The sequence below is a fragment of the Nansenia antarctica genome (assembly GCF_963989245.1).
Source record: "Nansenia antarctica genome assembly, chromosome: 18".
In the NCBI taxonomy this organism is placed as follows: domain Eukaryota; kingdom Metazoa; phylum Chordata; class Actinopteri; order Argentiniformes; family Microstomatidae; genus Nansenia; species Nansenia antarctica.
In genome coordinates, this window is record NC_137691.1 from 12,433,708 (window position 1) to 12,453,606 (window position 19,899).

Here is a 19,899-nt window from a genome sequence, read left to right on the forward strand (position 1 = left end):
GGCTCACAAAACAAACTGTGTAATTGATTTTCAACAACGCGCAAATGTATTCACATGTTTCGAAAGAAAATCAATCATTACACGGATCCCGATATGAGGACCAAAGCATTAGAACCTGTCACATATGACGTCAACCCAAGCGAATCAAGGCCAGCTCTGAATGACATAGAGCGGGACAGCAATCGGGGAGACGTCAGTCAAACTCAGGCCCTCACTCCCACTCTCACTGTGAGTGTTTATTTCCTCATCATTAAGCTGACAAAATCAGCCATTCAACGATTCAAGAATATGTTTACATTTGGCCGTATGTGTCTTTGTGCTACTTTCATCTCACTCTCAGACTCTCCCATCACCCTACTCCTTGCTCATGGCAGGAGTAGCAGCCCTCGAATGGCAGATCTACAATCCGCTTATTCTACCGCCTAACCGTCAATCATTAGCAGGGTAAAAAACTAAAAACACACAAAAAAACACAGTAAATCAGGTGTTACAAGCAACTACTTCCTCCTCCCAATTCCTACTCCTCTATTTACACCTGTGTTGGGGGAATCCCCTGAAAATACTCCAAAGCTCCTCCCCCTTCCCAAGAGCCTGGTTCCACCTCACTACTGTGCTGCCTCATTAAATATTCATCCCTTCCCTGGGAGCTCATTACTACCACAGTAGTTCTGATTGGCCCAGACAGAAGTGATAGATGTATGGCGCTTTTGCGTATGGGGCTGCGTGAGGTTGTCTTTGTATCTTTACATTATTCATCCCACCAGGCCACCACCATCGGTGATGAGAGAGGCACGAGATCCTGGAATCCCCTGACCTGTTCTCCTACATTCACCAAGACCTGATACATGCTGCCAATCTCTCTCCTTATCTAATACTCTTTGTCTTGTAACATATATCTCTCTCTCTCATGTACACATCAACCCCCCCCCCCCCCACACACACACACACACACACACACACACACACACACACACACACACACACGTACAGTACACAAAATAGTTAAATACACAAGGCTTCTGTTCATAGACAAACACAGGTTTCTTGTACTGTCTATATGATCTTATAAAGAGCTGTATTCTATAAAAGACTTGTCCAGGGTCACCCTCACCATCTGCTCCGTCCTGAGCTAGAGGCATTATGGAAAACGGAAAAACGCCCGAAAGCATAACTGATGGCGGAAAACAAAGTCACAAGAGATGTTAAGGTATTTCTGTCATCGGGAAATGATTTTTTATAGATTCAACATGGATCCTAGAAAGTGTCCAGGGACCTCTATATGTCCATAGTGTCAAATAGTGTCAACATGTATACTTCAAGCATGTATAGGTATAGGATTGCAGTCAATAAGATATGACATTCACCAAATGGTATGGGAGCTGGATGCGCTGTATATGTAGAAGAAAAAAGCACAGTAGATGACATTGGCAAGGAGCCCATTGATGTGTGTGTGAATTAAAATCAGATTGGTATGAGGCAATAAGGTGTTAGCAATTAAGTTGTCTTGTTTGATAGGACCACAGTCATTAATCATCCAGAAGTTTAATCACATATGACTGGTAGCTAATAAAATCCCAATGATAAGCGATCTGTGTGACAGTGAATCAGTGCGGCTCAGTAGCTCGATCTCACGACTGATTTGTTAAACATACTATAATTAAACAGCGGTTAGTGTGGGGTGGTTTTGACTGCCAAAGATGCCAATTGGCGTTTTATAGAATAGTAACGTTGACTGCCAAAGACGCCAATTGGCGTCTTATAGATTTTTTTTTCTTTTTCGCGGGGATCGCGTTATTGACATGTTCTACACCTAGCGAGTGAATTTCAGACTTGGGTGTAATGTATTTCGGTCCCAGATGGGGGCAGTAGTTCGATAAAAGCCTGGAGAAGGAAGTGGCTTGCTGTGGGTTGTAGTAATGGCGAAACGGATCAGGGTATGTGCCAAACGCGGCGCGGAGCATTGCGGAGCATCGCGGAGCAGCGCGGCCATCGCGCGACTCTTCAAACAGTTCAGAGTCGGATGATACAGAAAAAGTGCAGAAAAAAAAAAAGAAAAAAAAAAGTTCTGCAGAAAAAGCTCGTTTTCTCTGTTTATTGGTCAAAATCAGGTGTTTTTGCTGAAACCACCCTATGTTCTACGGCCGATTTCTAAACACTCAAAGAGGCTAGAAACAAACTTTCTTTTTCTGATGAAAGAAGAGAGTCTAAAGTTTTGGTAGATATGTTCAATGTTTATGTAGTCCGAAAAGTCAATATTTGGTGGGTCTTCAAAGTTCAGCGAAAATGCCCCAAAAGTCTGGCAGTGTGGAGCTCTCCGCTCTGAACATGGCTGGCAGTCAAAGAGTTAAGCAGTGATCCTGTTTAAATACCACTTCCTGGTCACGTGACTGCTGTGTGGTCTTATAAATAGCACTGCATTTTCTACAGTATAGACCGTATACACTAACTGACGACCTGAATTACAGGGTTTTGTCGGCTTATGTTCGGTGAATTCGATCAAAATCACCTTTTGGAACAGACACGGTCTGTTGACTTATCTCCGGAAACCACACATATTTCCGATATTATTTAAGCTTTCCATCAAGGACTTGTTCAGGTGGTGTAATCAAAAGAGAATTGCTGTTTTCCTCCTCCAACATCCCCACCCTAGGGAGTCAGTCATCCGAGTTAAGCCTTCCACAGGTGAACTCCACCACACTCTAATAAGCAGCGGTCTAGGTACCGGCTTTGGCTACGGTTGTGTTCTTTACAGATAAGGAGGATTTTTTTTACACACGCACGATAATGCCGCTCCTCTGTGTTCTCGGGGGTTTGGCGTTACGCGGTCCTGGGCTTCCCTCGCCGAGGGGGATCGGCCTGGTTCCTTCATCTCGCACGCTGTGAACCGCTCCTTGAGACGTGGCCTGCTGCCCACTCAGAGTGGAGCCACTCCACACCTCACTGATTACACATGAAGTGGATTCACAGGAGGAGAAAGAGATGGGCGCACACAGAGAGAGCTGCTGGCCCGCTCCTTCACCTCCTCCTGCTCCTCCACCTCCTCTTGCTCCTCCACCTCCTACTGCTCCTCCACCTCCTCCAACTCCTCTTGCTCCTCCATCTCCTCCACCTCCTCTTGCTCCTCCATCTCCTCCACCTCCTCCTGCTCCTCCACCTCTTACTGCTCCTCCACCTCTTCCACCTCCTCCTGCTCCTCCAACTCCTCCATCTCCTCCACCTCCTCCAACTCCTCCTGCTCCTCCACCTCCTCCTGCTCCTCCACCTCCTCCTGCTCCTCCACCTCCACCTCCACCTGCTCCTCCACCTCCTCCTGCTCCTCCACCTGCTCCTCCACCTCCTCCACCTCTTCCTCCTCCACCTCCACCTCCTCCTCCTCCACCTCCTCCTGCTCCTCCACCTCCTCCTGCTCCTGCTCCTCCACCTCCTCCACCTCCACCTCCTCCTGCTCCTCCACCTCCTCCTCCACCTCCTCCTGCTCCTCCACCTCCACCTGCACCTCCACCTCCTCCTCCTCCACCTCTTCCTCCTCCTCCACCTCCTCCTGCTCCTCCACCTCCTTTTGCTCCACCCCAATCCTTCTCAGGGGTTCAGAGGAGAGGATGAGAGTATGTTCCTCTTCAGCCACGTTCCTGAATTATTTACTCCAATCAACATCTCTGCTGGGTCTGAGTGCTTGGGCTCGCCATTGTATTAGAACACCATTTGCTCTAAAATGCTCAGGAGGCAAGCGTGACAAGCTTCTCTGCCTTTGTCCCTGTTCATAATTGTACAATTCCAGAACATACTGTACATTTAAATACCCTTCCTAGAAACCTACTGTACTGTTAATGAATGCGGCCCAGACATTATTTAAAACCTTGTTGTTGATAAAGCCAAATCTGGCGATTCTATACATTTCAAGAAGATTCTATATTGATATAAGCATACAGTATAAGCAGAGATGTAAGTGTGTTGCGTTCTTTGCCTTATGGTCTCAGAAGATGCATTGCCTTCCACTGTGTCCTCTGTAGCCAACACCTCACCTCTGGACTTAGAGACGATGTTTAGATGTGCCGATGTGTGAGGATAGAAAGAGGACGCTGTGCTTATTACGAACCTCACACCTTTACCTTAACATATTCCATTACATTCTTGAAAATAATGTTTTTGATAATAGGTAGCAAATGTTTTTGTATAATTTGATCTTTCAGTGTTCTTGAAATCAATTTCTGGGAATATAAACAAAAAAATAGGTCTACCATCAAAGATCACATTAAAGAGAATCATTAGGCATATACACAATTGATAATTGATGGTTGATGATATCTGTTGATTGCACCCAGCGTTTTCTCTAGCTCAAAAAAAGAAATGATGAAAATGAAAAGAGGGGTGCTCTCTGAAAGCACTGGGGGTCCAAGCTCTCCAAAATGAGCTTGTAAATGTAAACGTCACATACAACACTTAAGTAATTGCATTTTATTAGCATACAGTATATGCATAAGTATATGCATAATATTATTAGGTGAGCTCAATATTGATATGGCAAGCAAGTAACCCTGCGTTAGTTATGGCTGTCATAAATGTGCACCTCCATGATAATCCCTTACATGATAATCCCTTACACTTGTTAAACAATGGGGTCGGTCGGTCTGCATAAAAATGTAGACATTCTACAGATAGTGAGATGAACACATGTGCCAAAACCAAAACAGAGATTAGGGAGTTGATGTTGTTTCAGTAGCTTGTTACCTGTTAATCTTTTGGTAATCCTTACAGCCGATGCCTTTACTCTAATCGGTAGCGTTATTACAGGTAAATGCACATGTAGGCTACATACAGTAGGTGAGCTTAGAATAATAAGGTTCTATCTCCGTTTAGAATGATAAGGTTCTATCTCCGTTTAGAATGATAAGGTTCTATCTCCGTTTAGGGCAGTTCAGAGATATTGAGCGTCAAAGTTTTGACATTCCATTATGTTTTGTGAGATGGAACCTTTGTATTTTATTAATTACTAACTCAAAAATGTCAACATTTTAAAAATAACACCACACAGGCATTAATAAACACCTAATGGATCAGATTATGTAAAAAAACTAAATGTTGACCAAAAATGGAGATAGAACCTTATAATTCTAACGTCACGAGTAGCCTACATAATGTTGATTGGAACAGATGTGCAGAAAGAAAAGAAAAAACCTCTGGAGTCTTACCTGTGCAGTATTCACCTCGGAGCGATGCCAAGTCCGATATGTTACATCGATTCGGTCAAACACTTCATATCCTTTGTGTGATACTTTGTGATAAATCGCGCCACAAATTGTGTGTGTTGTTGTTGACTAACACACGGTGATGAAGGTGGGAGAGACTTGGAACGCGGGTGAAGTTTTCGCGCCTCGAAGCCGTGGCGCGTAATGAGTAACTGTCCTCGGTGCTGAAAGACTTCAGACGAGCGCGCGGATTCCTGGAGATTTGATCCAGCGGTCAGCGGTTAAAAGTCTCCATATCTTCTCACCCACCACGGGTGACAACTCATCTCAGCCTTCACTCCATGCTCAAAACAGACATGTGCAACAGTCAGATAGGCTGCATATAATAAATACGATCGCGCTGTTTAAGGTTGGTACCCTACAGAGTGATGTATGAGTCGAAGCGTGAAAAACATCTGCTCTTGTGTGTGCAATAGATTTATGTTAATTGTTAATCAAATGATTATTTCCAATGCTGAAGTTTTAAGAGATTACTTTAAATCGGATGCACATGCAGATCAGATGTGATATGGCATGTTGCCATAGGCGAGTCTACGGTCCAAAGTAAACGCCTGTGGATGACAGAGAGAGACTCCTCCGTGTGAATAGGTGTGTCTGTGGGTTAACAAGCCTGCAGCTTAACAACCACGACCACGACCATGCACGACCACTATCTATGACTACCGACACAGACAGTTGCAATTGATTGATTTCGATCGGCGCAAGAAACGGATCGTATCCCCTTTCCACAAGTTTATCCAGATTAATGTGACTAATCATTAATATTAGGCTACCATTAACAATAGGAATATCAATAATACTACAAATAAGAAAGGTTATGGTTATATATAATTATTTTCCTCCAGGTTTTTATTGTTTTTTTCGAGAGCTGCTGATCTGATTAGACGCGCGTCGCATGCAAATGTGGAGAGGCTGGGGGAACCGCCTGGATTTTGTTGAATCGGACAACAGGCGAAACTCCAACGTAACAGTTCTTAAGAGACTGTCAATCTTCTATTTTCAGTCCTCAAGCAAGTTGTGACATGGCAGCAGCGCTGTGGAAGGAGGGCGCACGCACGGTGCCTCCCAGGGGGTAACCTCGCACGCGCGGGACGTGCACACCCCGAGATCATCAGTTCACCACCACAAGATGTGTTGCGACCTCTTCCCATCTTCTGTCAGAACCAGATTCACACAAATGAATTGGTATGCTACGTCATCCATCCCCCCTTTCCACACATCCAGTGTAATGAGATTAATAATTAACAACATGGGGAAAGGCTATAATCCCCACGTCCTCAAAACTCTGTGATAACCCTCCCCCCTGTGGGTATCACAATTAATTAAATCAGCTGTCGCCTCACAGCGTCTTACCCCCAATGCAATGTGGTTTCAGACTTCAGACTTATGCATCTTGAAACTTGCCTTTAGACAATGGGTTGGGGGTGCCATAATTGCAATCACAGTAGACATTCAGGACAGACCTCAGGAACCAATCCTTGCAAATTGCCAATGTCAAATGTGGTTCTACATTGCATAGGCCTGGCCCGGTCAGATAATGAATGGCTTGAATCTAGCCTGGTGCTCACCATAAGATACTGACGGCTTTGACTCCAATGGACTCTTCAACTAAGGCCCACTGTGAGACTGTGTTGTATTGACTGGCTTTGTTCTCTAATTAATAATAATCCATTTGAGACACCGGTGCACAAAGGTCACAAATAGTGTGTCCTTAGAGCATTGATTGTGTGTGTGTGTGTGTGTGTGTGTGTGTGTGCGTGCATGTGTGTGTGCGTGTGCGTGTGCGTGTGCGCGTGCGTGTGCGTGCAACAATCCTCCTCCTTCTTGACCATTTAATTTCTGAAATTAACTACCATGTTTGAAATGAGTCTCCGATGATTACACACATGCTTAGAGCAATTAATTGGAAAACCCAATTTGATGCACCCAGTGAACATGTGGGCCATAAAGGGTTGATGTGTCTCCAGGCGAGGCCTATCTATAGGACGCTCTCCTCACCACCTACCTTACTAACCAACGACCACTATGAGAAGCTTTGGTTTCTTCGTGATCTGAGTATCTAAGTAAAACAGCAGCCACTCAGTGACGAACAGGGGGGAATAAACCTGAACAGTTAAATCAACGAATCACCTGTTGAAGGACCTTACAGGGATATTGTTTTGGGGTTTTGGGCATACGGTATATCTTCAGAATGAATGGGCCCCTATGGGCATACAGAAAGACGAGCCTCTGCTCTGTAAATACCATACCTAAAAGAGTACCAACAATGTAGATACATTAAAACAACCACAGAACATCCCTTTAAACAACGAAACATAGAACATAGATCAGCCTCATCTGGATGTGTCGTGAGAGGTGCTGCTATCTGCTTGTTGAGGACATCATATGTTGCTGATACCAAAAGGGGTTCAATGTGAGACTATGAAACCCTCTCCAGGTCCTCATCAATAGTAGCTCATCACGAAGATCAGGAGCCTGTGAGGAACTGTCATAGAGAAATAATCAATGTAAGACCCATGACATTACTCCCTTGACACAAAGGTGCTGTTTTTTCCCCATGTTATTGTTTCTGAGAATCATTGGTGTAGGATGAGCATGAAGCAATTCACGTCATTGAAAAGGAGAGGTTAGCTCAAATGAAATAGCCTCGAAACCATAACACTTTACCTCCTGTGAAGAAGACTCTCATACTGTACATTGTTTGGAGATGTCTCTCAAATGACACCTGTGGTTTATATTTACTTTGATGCAATCCTGAGGGCCTGGCTAACCTTTGAAGCACTACTGTAGCTAAGTGCAGCGTTTGTGAGGGTGATCTACCAGCCTGTTATGAAGAGAGGCACTGTGATAATGGTATGGGCTACTGAAACATAATCATAATCAAAACACTTTCAGTTCATGTTCATACACTTGAGCAGTAGCAAGCCTCTCAGTCTCACATTTCTGTGTGCATATTGATTATATCCACTGCCAAAAACAATTATTTCTTCAAGAGAGAGTGCTGAAGCAAATTGCTCCATCACTTGTAGAGTCTTTGAACCATCAGAGACGCTTAAACGTCTCTCTTTCATTTAGCCTTTTGAATCTCTTTTTTTCTCTTGAAAAGTAGCGAAAATCAAAGCCTATATAGACCAGCAAGAATCACATGGGCAAGTCTGAATGGTCATGAAGCTGGTTACATATAAGAATGGTGGTTGTTATGTTAATGCCCTTTGGGTCTATCCATCATTTGATCACATAATACCTCTCCCTACTTGAATGCGGTCAAATCAAACTGAATAGAAGCGAAATAGACAGTCTTGGTTCAAGTTTGCAATGGAAAAAAAGTTTATTACAGATAGAAACACACATCCATGGCATTGTACATTACCCCAGTGTCTCCAAGCACCGACAGATCAACACAAGAATATGTGACAATAACCAACGTGAGTCAAAGGGCTATACCATCGGTCATAAGATCATCAACATGCTATAAGTTGTTATAATACTAAAACGAAGTGAAGAACTTAGTAAATCCCTGATTCAAGTCAAAGTATATGAATTCTATTGGTGGTCATCGCAGACACGAGTACTTACAGAAAACTCCAATTGTTCCGTCATTCCCACTTGATTAGTAAACCGACTTTCTGACAGTTTTCATCTCCAAGTTGCATTGTCAATCCTAGCCCTTGATGCCTTGAAGTCTGAACTGATTAAACCCTTCCTCTTATACTTCTACCGATTAGCCTCTCTATAAGCTCTGTCCCACTTCTTAGAGTTTCCAAGGTGTCAAAGATATTTCAGATTGAGGGCAAAAGGAACATTTTGGCATGGCTGATATCCACTTTTACCCATGTGGAAATTAATAAACATTACTTTAGATTCTTTCAATATTATATTTCCTCTGGTACAGTACTTGGTCTTGGGTCACCAAGAGCCAGTGATGAGAACAGGCATTAAGATATCGGACGTAGAATTTGACTTTTTGAAAATAGGTAGCTTTGCTGTCAACAGTACAGTTTGTAGGTAGACAAATAAAACATAAAAACAATTCTGCACAATTACTGTAAATGCCCTTGATTCCTTCATATTATTTCTGTTCATATTATATAAAAATGGGACTACTAGACTTATCAGGGAGTGATTAGAGTTAAAGGTTACAAAGTCATTCAATGTGAAATACTTGACTTGCATCAGCCACACATGTGCATTGTAACAATGTATCTGTCCACTCCATAGCTGGCTTTCCACAGAGAGGCTTACGCCATGCGTACCAGTGCATGCGAAGGCCCAATTGTGCATACTCTGGGCCAATTCTGTGCTTAAAACTCGAGCTTTTAGCCTCTTCTACCCCCCTGATGAGGTCAAACATGTGAGATTTTCTTATCATCCAAGAGCTTTAGTTGCCTAGCGAACTTGGTGGGTGGCAGGCATGGCTTGCTGTAACTACACAATCAAATTGATTTGAATAGCGCTCAAACTAAATAGCTTACACCTGAAATGTTACACTAAGTGCTTAAGTAATCGGAACCTGTCGGGAAACCGGAGGATATTACTCTATATAGCCTAATTCACCACCTTAAGAACTGCAGAATGTAAACAAACTGGAGATCAAATACCATACGTGGCGCGGGACTAGGAAGCTCAGCTGTGGAAATTCAAACAGGCTTGTTCACTAAGCTCGAAGCACTAAATGGCTGCTAGTAAGCCTTGGCACGCACTGTCACCACTGTCGAAAAAAGCAACTGATAAGTGATGATTTTTCTCTTGGTGAATGTGTCCTGTTTGATTTGTTTATTAAGTAATTTCGAAGAAGGTTTTGAAAAAAGGAAGAACTGTCATTATTTATATGAAACAACAACAACAGAGAAAAAAAGTACAATCAAAGAAACAATCTCGAAACACGGAAATGACCACCTTACACAGGAAAGTTCAGAGGTCCCGAAATATAATGGTGTGTGTCTGTCAGGAGAAGTATGGCTACAGATCCACCAACAAAGTTAACATGAAAGATGACCAAAAAATTAGCAACAGCTAAAGAAATCTCTCACACACACACACACACACACACAAAAGAAACAACAGCCAAAATCCTGGAGGTCAATCCCTTTCTCTCGCCCTCTCCTACTCCTCTCCGTCTCCCATGGGCTCCCTCTCAGCTGCGGTCTCTTGTGGAGGCTCGCTGGCTCCGTCCTCCTCCGCCGCCGCGGGGCTTTCCTCCTTCCTTTCCCTCTCCTCCTCTCCCTCTTGGTCCTCTATCTGCTCCAAGTCCAGTTCCTCAAAGGAGGAGCCACTGGCCACAGACTCGGTGGAGGCCCTGTCGGCCAGGTCCTTGTGTTCGCCCTGTTCGTCCCCGTCGCCCTGGTCCCTGGGGGGCAGCGAGTATGAGAAGGGCAGGGCGGAGGGGGCTGCGGGCGGGGCCAGGGACGGCTCCCCGCTTTCAGGTGGCAACTCGCCGCTCACCAAGGTGACGTCGCCGTGGGAACCTGCACCTGCACCTGCAACAACATGGAGAGGAGCGTGAGGGAAGCCAACCGCTGGGTGGAGAAGCCTGATGTGATTGGTTACGGTCATCATAACCAACCAAACACATCATAGCCAACCAGATACAGATGGGTCTCATCATAACCAACAAATACAGATGGGTCTGATCATAACCAACCAAATACAGATGGCTCTGATCATAACCAACCAAATATAGATGGCTCTGATCATAACCAACCAAATACAGATGGCTCTGATCATAACCAACAAATACAGATGGCTCTGATCATAATCAACCAAATATAGAGCCAGGATATGACTAGAAATCTAGAAGGTGATCTAGAGCTACATGTCATAGCTACAGGTACAAACTAACACCTGTGAATTCAGGAATCTTAACTTACAGTAACGCATGTAGTGTAAACACAAACGTTCACAGTTATTTAACATGGATATCGGGGGTGTCGCTACCAGATTTCTTCGGTGTAAGACGAGAAAGAAAAAGGTGGCAGTTTGTATGTATGTGGGCAGCGAAAGAGAACCCCACCTGGCTGGAGGAGATCTGAGATCTGAGCGGAGGCAAGACTGCACTGCAGATCTCACTGTCAGAGAAGGCAGGCATATCTCAGTGGGTGAGTGAATCTTAGATTTTCCGGCATGCTGTTGTAACCGTGTTCTATGCTTGAAAATTGTGTGTGTATGTGTATGTGTATGTGTGTGTGTGTGTGTGTATGTGTGTATGTGTGTATGTGTGTGTGTGTGTGTGTGTGTGTGTATGTGTGTGTGTGTGTGTGTGTGTGTGTGTGTGTGTTTTTCTGAGTAGGGCAGTCCCACTCATATTTTTCATTTTATTGGACAGATGTAGTGAAGACAGACAGGAAAGTAAGGAGAAGAAGGGAGAGATTAGATTTAGATTTCTTCCTTCTCTAGTACAGTATTTAGAGGAGTAAGTCAGTTAGGGGAGGTAAAGCCGGCGTCTAATGATCACATGGTTGCCAGTATCCTTGGGCAAGACCCTGAACCCCAAGTTTCTCCCAATGAGCGTGCTGTGGAGCCTTGCAATGTACGTAGCTTGCCGCCATCAGGATTCAACTCCTCACTCTCGTCCTACCATGCATCAACAAGTCAAATGAACTATATTGAATTATGCCATAATCGTCTGGTAGCTAATTGTGTATTTCTCTCATTTACCCTTTTCTCTAGAGGGTATTTACCTTCAGTCAGTGACTGCTGCGGTCTCACACAGGAAATAAAAGAATATGTGAATCCATCATGACGATGGACCAGACGGAGTTGTCCTCGATGACATGATGAACTGGTTGATGCTTTCAGGGTGATTAAGAAAATGACACAAGCTGAGCCCGATTAGCGTACGACTGCTTGGCCTTCTATGATGGAGGAGCGAGGAGGAAGCATTTTTTTTCATGCAGGTTATTATGATGGCCTCCACAGATATTCACATTCCTATTTGATTGGAGTTTGTATGACTCGGCTCCTTCATATAATGAATTACCTTCATCTTCTATGTGAAAGGCTGTAGGAGGACATGTTACAAACAGGCAAAATGGTCTCCCAGTTTCGCAGACCTTTGTTTTCGCCAATGTCGTGTCATTGAATGAATGAATGAATGAATGAATGAATGAATGAATGAATGAATGGTCTTTATTGTCATTGCTATAGTACAGGTACCAAACAATGTCGTGTCATTGTTCCCTTGTCAGATGGTGTTAGTACCCGCCTCTATTTTAGGGTACTACGCCTATTATTTTTGTCTCCTATGTCCTGTACTACTGACACTTTTATCTTGAATCATGCTTGATTTATTATGCCCTATGTCTTGTGCTGCAATGCAATGTCAGGATCCGAAAGCCTAAGAATTTTACTCTGTTACACTTGTGTAATGTGACGTAACAAATAAACTTGACACTTGAACTATTCATTGTGGATTTAAGTCAAACATATCAATACCTACCAAAAAGTCTGATTTCGTAACCTAATACATCAGATAAGCACTGAGCACGCTGCCGTAGTATCACAGCAACTTTAGAGAATAGAATGACAGGTTGTGGTCGTAACTATAAGTAACTATATGTAACGCACTTACCATGAAATGGTATAAGATACGCTTGTTTTTGTAAGGAATCTTCGAACAGGAATCCTTTTTGCGTTAATAGAAATTCTATTCTATCTATGTATCATAGAATATTAAAATATACATGTCATGTCTCAAGAAAATCGATATCCATCCACATGTGTTGTTTTATGCCCTAGGCCCAGTATTTCAAAACCTTTAATCTGGATCACAACCTTTTCTTGCTATCCAGGATCAACTGGTGTCTGATTTCCCCAATACTACTCAAAACCTGTCAGATATTGTAGATCTGATCCTGGATAGCACAAAATAATCTGGATCAAGTTTCGAAATAGTAGACCCTGCGGACTTCGACTTCGAGGCAGAAAGACGACAAGTTCAACAAGAGAGCGAGCCTGTCAGGTAGCCTTATGTGAGCTACAGCGGCAGCCTACGCTAATTAGCAGGGATGCTATTTTCCTCTTTCCTATTTTTTCTCCAGTCTCCATAGATTTTGCCACCCTAATTGTGTCCATCCTTCAAGAGTGAATACTCCAGTAACTCTTGAACGGATTATGATAGAGACATAAGGTTCAGAGAAAATGGCGTTCTTAGAGGATGATCTGCACATGCATACAGTATTTGATTGAACCCCCTATAGCGAGTAATGTTTTGAAGCCGACAGACAACTACATACTGGTTAAGTCTTCATCGTAGGGTCAGAGTTAGCTGTTCGCGGCAGCAGTAATGGATGTGTCACTAAACAAGTGGCAGGGGGAGGGGGCGCGGGGGGCAGGGGATGAAGACGACAATGACAACATAAAAGTGCTTTTTAAAGGAGCGGAGTTAAGGGTTGAATCTCATTTAATCTAATCTAAAGGAGCGCAGAGTAACTGCTAAGTAAGGGCAGCTGGCAGCGCACCAACTGGCAGGTTTGAGCGCTTTCATCTTAGATGTCTTAGAGGTCTTAGTTAACTTCCTCACAGTGATTATGGGTCATTAAGGTTTGTCGCATGTGGGGAGTGACAGCAATGACAATGAGACAGAGAGAGAGAGAGAGAGAGACAGAGAGAGAGAGAGAGAGAGAGAGAGAGAGAGAGAGAGAGAGAGAGAGAGAGAGAGAGAGAGAGAGAGAGAGAGAAAGAGAGGCCATGAACCAACGGGTGAGATAAAGTGAGTCTCTACGATCGCTTAGAATTGATAGACTAATGATTTGTCACAATCAATCTGAATAATCATAAATGATATCTGATGAAATGATAGCAGTTCAAATCTAGAGGGTGTTAACTTCAAGCAGAAGAGTGACAAGCCAAGGCAAAAAACCCCTAGCAAACTCACTCCCCCCTAATTCTGTCTCATTTCAGGGACAGGAAGATGAGTCCTTAGCTATTTCACTGCAAATGATCTCCCTGCCATCTCAATTACAGCACTGCTCTCTCTGGTCATTGGGCATAAACGGTGAGGCTGAAAATAGACACGTGAATGTGAGACCTTTTCACTATTGATTAATGTAAGATACACAGCGTACCTCACACCTTTCCCTCCCCATAACATGTCAAAATGTCACTCACACCCTGCACATCTTCCTCAGGAGCCAGCTTGGTATTTATGACTACAAAACAACAACAACAACAACAACAACAGCTCTAAGGCTCCGGGCTGCACCGAACTATCAGAAAATAGATACAAATGGATCCATATTTGTGCGTGACTTTTGAAACAACCTAGCGACTCAATAGGATACCTTGTTTCTCATTGGCTAAAAGGGACAAACGGACTGTGGAAAGGTCATCTTGCACAAACTTTTTTTGTCTGTAAAAAAACTAGTGGCCTGGGGTGGTCCAGTGTTCTAGCACCATGGCCTGGGGTGGTCCGGTGGTCTAGCACCATGGCCTGGGGTGGTCCAGTGTTCTAGCACCATGGCCTGGGGTGGTCCGGTGGTCTAGCACCATGGCCTGGGGTGGTCCAGTGGTCTAGCACCATGGCCTGGGGTGGTCCAGTGGTCTAGCACCATGGTCTGGGGTGGTCCGGTGGTCTAGCACCATGGCCTGGGGTGGTCCGGTAGTCTAGCACCGTGGTCTACAGTGCACACATATGCCATGTCGGCATGGGTTAGAATCTCAGGGCCCATGCCCTGCTGACATGCCCTCTCTCCTTACCTTCCTGTCTGTCTTCACTGTATCTGTGCAATAAAATGTATGAGTGGGACTGCCCCACTCAGAAAATAACAAAAAAATAATAATAATAACAATTAAATAGTAAACCCAAAAAAATGCCTAAGCCTAACGTATGAACCGGACAGACCGTGGTAATCCCCACTGTCCATCAACTCCCAAGGACAAACCATAAAAAATAAGTAATTCTTCCAGCATTGTGACTGCCAATGGCCATCAACTTGTCCATCAACTCCCATAGAGAAACCACTGGCTCTATTTGCATCTAATCAATACTAGCATAAGCCCCTTTCACACACAGATATATATACTGTATATATCTGCCATATATCATACCTCCACTATGATTGGAAATTAAGTAGTGTCCAGTTGTGGAATTATATTTAGCAGTAGCGATATTCAGAGTCTAGGGCAGTTCTTATGTGCTGCTGGTTGCGCGATGCAGGACAGCTGTGAAAGGAGACAGACCAGGCAATGTTCAGGCTTCCGTTAGACATACAGCGACCCGGTAAATTGCATGGAATTATACGCGGTCTCGACCAGGGTAATTGCCCGGGCGGATTTCCCTGGTCAGTCGCGTTCAGCGGACCAGTAACCATGTTTCTGTTTTTTACACATTCTGAAAGCCTGAGTGTTCTTCATCACGCTACGCATGCACAGTTCAGTATGTGGGTCACACTATGGTGGTGTGTAAAATAGGGGAGCAATTGAAATACAGTATCAAACACTGTCCCGAAGACACCCCACGGTTCACAATGGAAGGGGAATCATTCTTGATACCAGCAGCACTTGAAAGAAACTCATTAAAGAAAGATGAAGAAAGCTTCCTCTGTCTTCCGTCCCATGAGAGGAGCACAACACCATTTTCCGACCTGGGTTCAAACCCCCCCAAAACAAACCTCATCCACACGTCCGAGTGTGTTTTCACTGAGTGTGTCTCACAGGGGATTAGAGTGCAATAAACGCACAGGGTCCCTGAACTCCCCACAGTAGCCTTCCGGCCCCCTTCCCTTCCCTTCCCTTCCATTCAGATCTCTCCATCGCAAACCCAATCTAATTATCAGGTCCGGCAGTCAGCAGATCTGAGCTTGTCTGTGGTTATAGAGAGAGCACATCTATAATTATTCATGGAATAAAAAAAAAAAATACCCGCCAGCAAGTCCATACAAAAAAAACAAACTAAAATAGTTTTGGACTGTTCTACAAGGGAATTACAGTCAAGCGTAAAATAAGCAGTGACCATCATTAGAGCAGAGGTTTCTGATGTTACGTAACGGAAAGTTCGAGTTTTCTCAATAAGTAGAAGGAGGTCTGAGCGAGGCCCGTGGTGATTATACTGTTTATTTCCTGTTCTGTATCACAGCTTCGTTATGCTGCAGGAAATGACCATGCCAGGTAGTACAGCGCTTTCAATGAGGATCTGTGCTAGAGAAATAATTGGTATTTTTAAAGATAATTTGGCGGTGAGCCCCCCCCCCCCCCCCCCCCGCTTCTGACAAAACTGGACTATTTCCACCCTGAAAAAACCTCAGTAGAAATAAGTTATGACAAAGCTCCCCCCCAATCGGAGCTGACCATGCCATGGAAGTCTTTTAGATAGCATTTGCCTAAAAATTAGTTGCTAAATTGGGCCCACCGGGATTATTAAACACCGAATCAAGCTCCTGTTCTTTAAAACTGCATTCAAACGGAGGAGAGCGTTTGAGGAGAGCAGGAGGTAATTAGAGATAGACAAGACGGAGGCAGGCTGGGAGTTTGGGGGGAGGGGGGGGGGGGGTGGGGGCGAGGAAAATGTGTCAGGAAATGAAGAAAATAGAAGAACTGAAAGAAATTGTATTCCACCTATTCCTTCATCTACTCAACCTCCCTACAGGTGTAATAAACTGCACGCGTTATTATGTTGAAAGACACACTTTAGATTTTGATCATGAAAATCTGGGTCTGTGATATTGGTCTGTGGTGTTTATTATTTTTAATGAGGATTATTGATTGGAAACACAGAAACCCTTAGATTTGCAATACTGCTTCCGTATTTAACTTCAATGGCGCTGTAGGAAACAATGTAGGAAACCACAGAACCACTGACATCACAATGGTCTCCTCATGCAATATTGACAGGTCAGTGTTAAATATCCTTATCAAACAACTCTTGGTCTTCTCACCATCTCTTTATCTGCAAGACGTCGATGTAATTCATGATAATTCATTACTCTTTCGCTGTAGCTTCTACCCTCCTTTTCACTGTCTTTACACAATGTAATCACCATGTAATCACACAGCCTAGAAGATACCATGTAATTGGCATGTAATTACAGAGCCATTAGAAATAAATACACAGGAGCGCATAATGACACCATTTCCCTTCTTTCTTTGTACTCCTGGCGGGCCATAATCAACCTAGACCCCCGTTCAGCTCAACAGCCAATAAGAGTGCACCAAGACTGGACTATAGCGACTGTTAAAAGGGGCAATCTGCGATTGGTGCATCCCCAGACCGCTGTTGTTCTGAATCCCAGATTGCCTCTTAAAGAGACAACTTCTATGGTTATTTTGTGGCTCTAATAATAAAATAGGAAACCATTTGACAGTGTCACAGGAAACAGCTTAATTGAGCAATCGGATGATCTGAGAACATGTAAAAGCAGATCCTCTCTAAGACACACCTGGTGGAATGGATCCCCGGAGGAGCAGGTGTTACACCTGCCTGAGAACCTAAATGAGAACATTAGAATGATATCAACGTGTGTAACTGTAGCAACATGAAAAACACATTCTCCTCATCTTTTTACTTACACGCCGTAGCAGTGATGGCCAGATGATTAACGCTAGAACAGCTGTGCCTATTTTACCTACTATAAGAGCCGCCTCAGGGTCAAATGACCATATTCTTTACAATGGGAAGCTGCTACTTACACACAACAACCACTAGTTAGCTGTCTTGTAAATTAGCTACACAGACAAACGGCAAAATAGCTTTATACTAGCTTATCCTGATATTTGAAAATGTAAGAATACTGGGTGGTAGAACGCACATATCTAGGAAGTCATGAAAGGAGGGTCCTGAAACTTGATTGAGTGCAAAGGTATACATTTTTTTTACTCACTTGGTCACATGACCCCACCCATGGCTGTTCTAGTGTTAAATGACCCCACCCATGGCTGTTCTAGTGTTAAATGACCCCACCCATGGCTGTTCTAGTGTTAAATGACCCCACCCATGGCTGTTCTCGTGTTAAATGCGAAGACAGCTCGAGTGATCTTTTCATGTCTCTAGAGAGAGAGAGAGACGTTGTACGGACGTTCCAGGGCCGCAGCGCGTTGTGTAGATAGGCCAACTCCCAGGCACACCCACCCCCACCTGACTAACCCCACCCACCCCACACACCCACCCCCACCTGACCAACCCCACCCACCCCACACACCCACCCCCACCTGACCAACCCCACCCACCCCACACACCCACCCCCACCTGACCAACCCCACACACCCCACACACCCACCCCCACCTGACCAACCCCACACACCCACCCCCACCTGACTAACCCCACCCACCCCACACACCCACCCCCACCTGACCAACCCCACCCACCCCACACACCCACCCCCACCTGACCAACCCCACCCACCCCACACACCCACCCCCACCTGACCAACCCCACCCACCCCACACACCCACCCCCACCTGACCAACCCCACACACCCACCCCCACCTGAACAACTCCACCCACCCAGCCCACACACTCGTGATTTCCAGCACAGGCCTCTCAGACACAGTTTAGAAGCATTGATTGATCCGTTTCTCATTAAAAGAGATCCCCCATGTCAAGAACTCCAGGAGCGCTCCCTCCCTCCCCCCCTCCCTCACCATCTCAAATGTAAATCTATAGTCTCTCTGCACACAAACAGGCACGTACACACTCTCAGACACACATACACACGCGGACACACGCGGACACACGCACACACATGCGGACACACACACAAACACACACACACACACACACACACACACACACACACACGCACACAATGTACCTACACAGTCTCACACACACATTGCAGAACAGTGTTGTATAAAGGTTGACTGCTATAGAAAGTGCATGCTTCAACAAGATTTGCTGAAGGATTGACAGATTGATTATTAAAGCAATTCTGATTGGGTGAGGTTGGTGAAAATTCCATATGTCAGGCCACTGGCCACAGAGTGTGCGAGACAGAGAGAAAACAGAATGAGGAGGGAGGGAGAGAGAGAGAGAGAGAGAGAGTTACCCTGAGTTGACCTCATACATAGGCCAGTAGTGAAAGCTTCTCGGGTCTCTGTCAGGGGTGCAAACTTGTCACCTTTTAGCCGTTTTAGCCGTTTCCACCTCAGAATAGGTCAACAATTATCATAAATGTTCTTTGTTTTCAGGCTAAATAACATTTTGTCACCTTTTTGGGCCCTCACCAGTTTGCATCCCTGTCTGTTCTTCACGTTGCTTTGCTCTAATAGACAGGGTTCTAATAGACAGGGTTCTAATAGACAGGGTTCTCTAATAGACAGGGTTCTAATAGACAGGGTTCTAATAGACAGGGTTCTAACAGACAGGGTTCTAATAGACAGGGTTCTAATAGACAGGGTTCTCTAATAGACAGGGTTCTAATAGACAGGGTTCTAATAGACAGGGTTCTAATAGACAGGGTTCTCTAACAGACAGGGTTCTAATAGACAGGGTTCTAATAGACAGGGTTCTAATAGACAGTGTTCTAATAGACAGGGTTCTAATAGACAGGGTTCTAATAGACAGGGTTCTAATAGACATGGTTCTAATAGACAGGGTTCTAATAGACAGGGTTCTCTAATAGACAGGGTTCTCTAATAGACAGGGTTCTAATAGACAGGGTTCTAATAGACAGGGTTCTAATAGACAGGGTTCTAATAGACAGGGTTCTAATAGACAGGGTT

At 44.4% G+C, this 19,899-nt stretch overlaps 1 protein-coding gene across 1 annotated transcript in view; it reads right to left on the reverse strand.

Annotated features, from left to right (window-relative positions):
* Window positions 1–8,555: 8,555 nt before the first annotated feature.
* LOC308172952 (testis-expressed protein 264-like) overlaps window positions 8,556–19,899 on the reverse strand; it is a gene marked incomplete at its 5' end in the record, with an annotated part of 36,857 nt that continues 25,513 nt past the window's right edge. Inside the window, one exon of the mRNA XM_080547918.1 lies at window positions 8,556–10,723. Coding sequence (XP_080404044.1) covers window positions 10,350–10,723 — 374 coding nt within the window. The 3' untranslated portion in view covers window positions 8,556–10,349. The remainder of the gene's footprint in view (window positions 10,724–19,899) is intronic.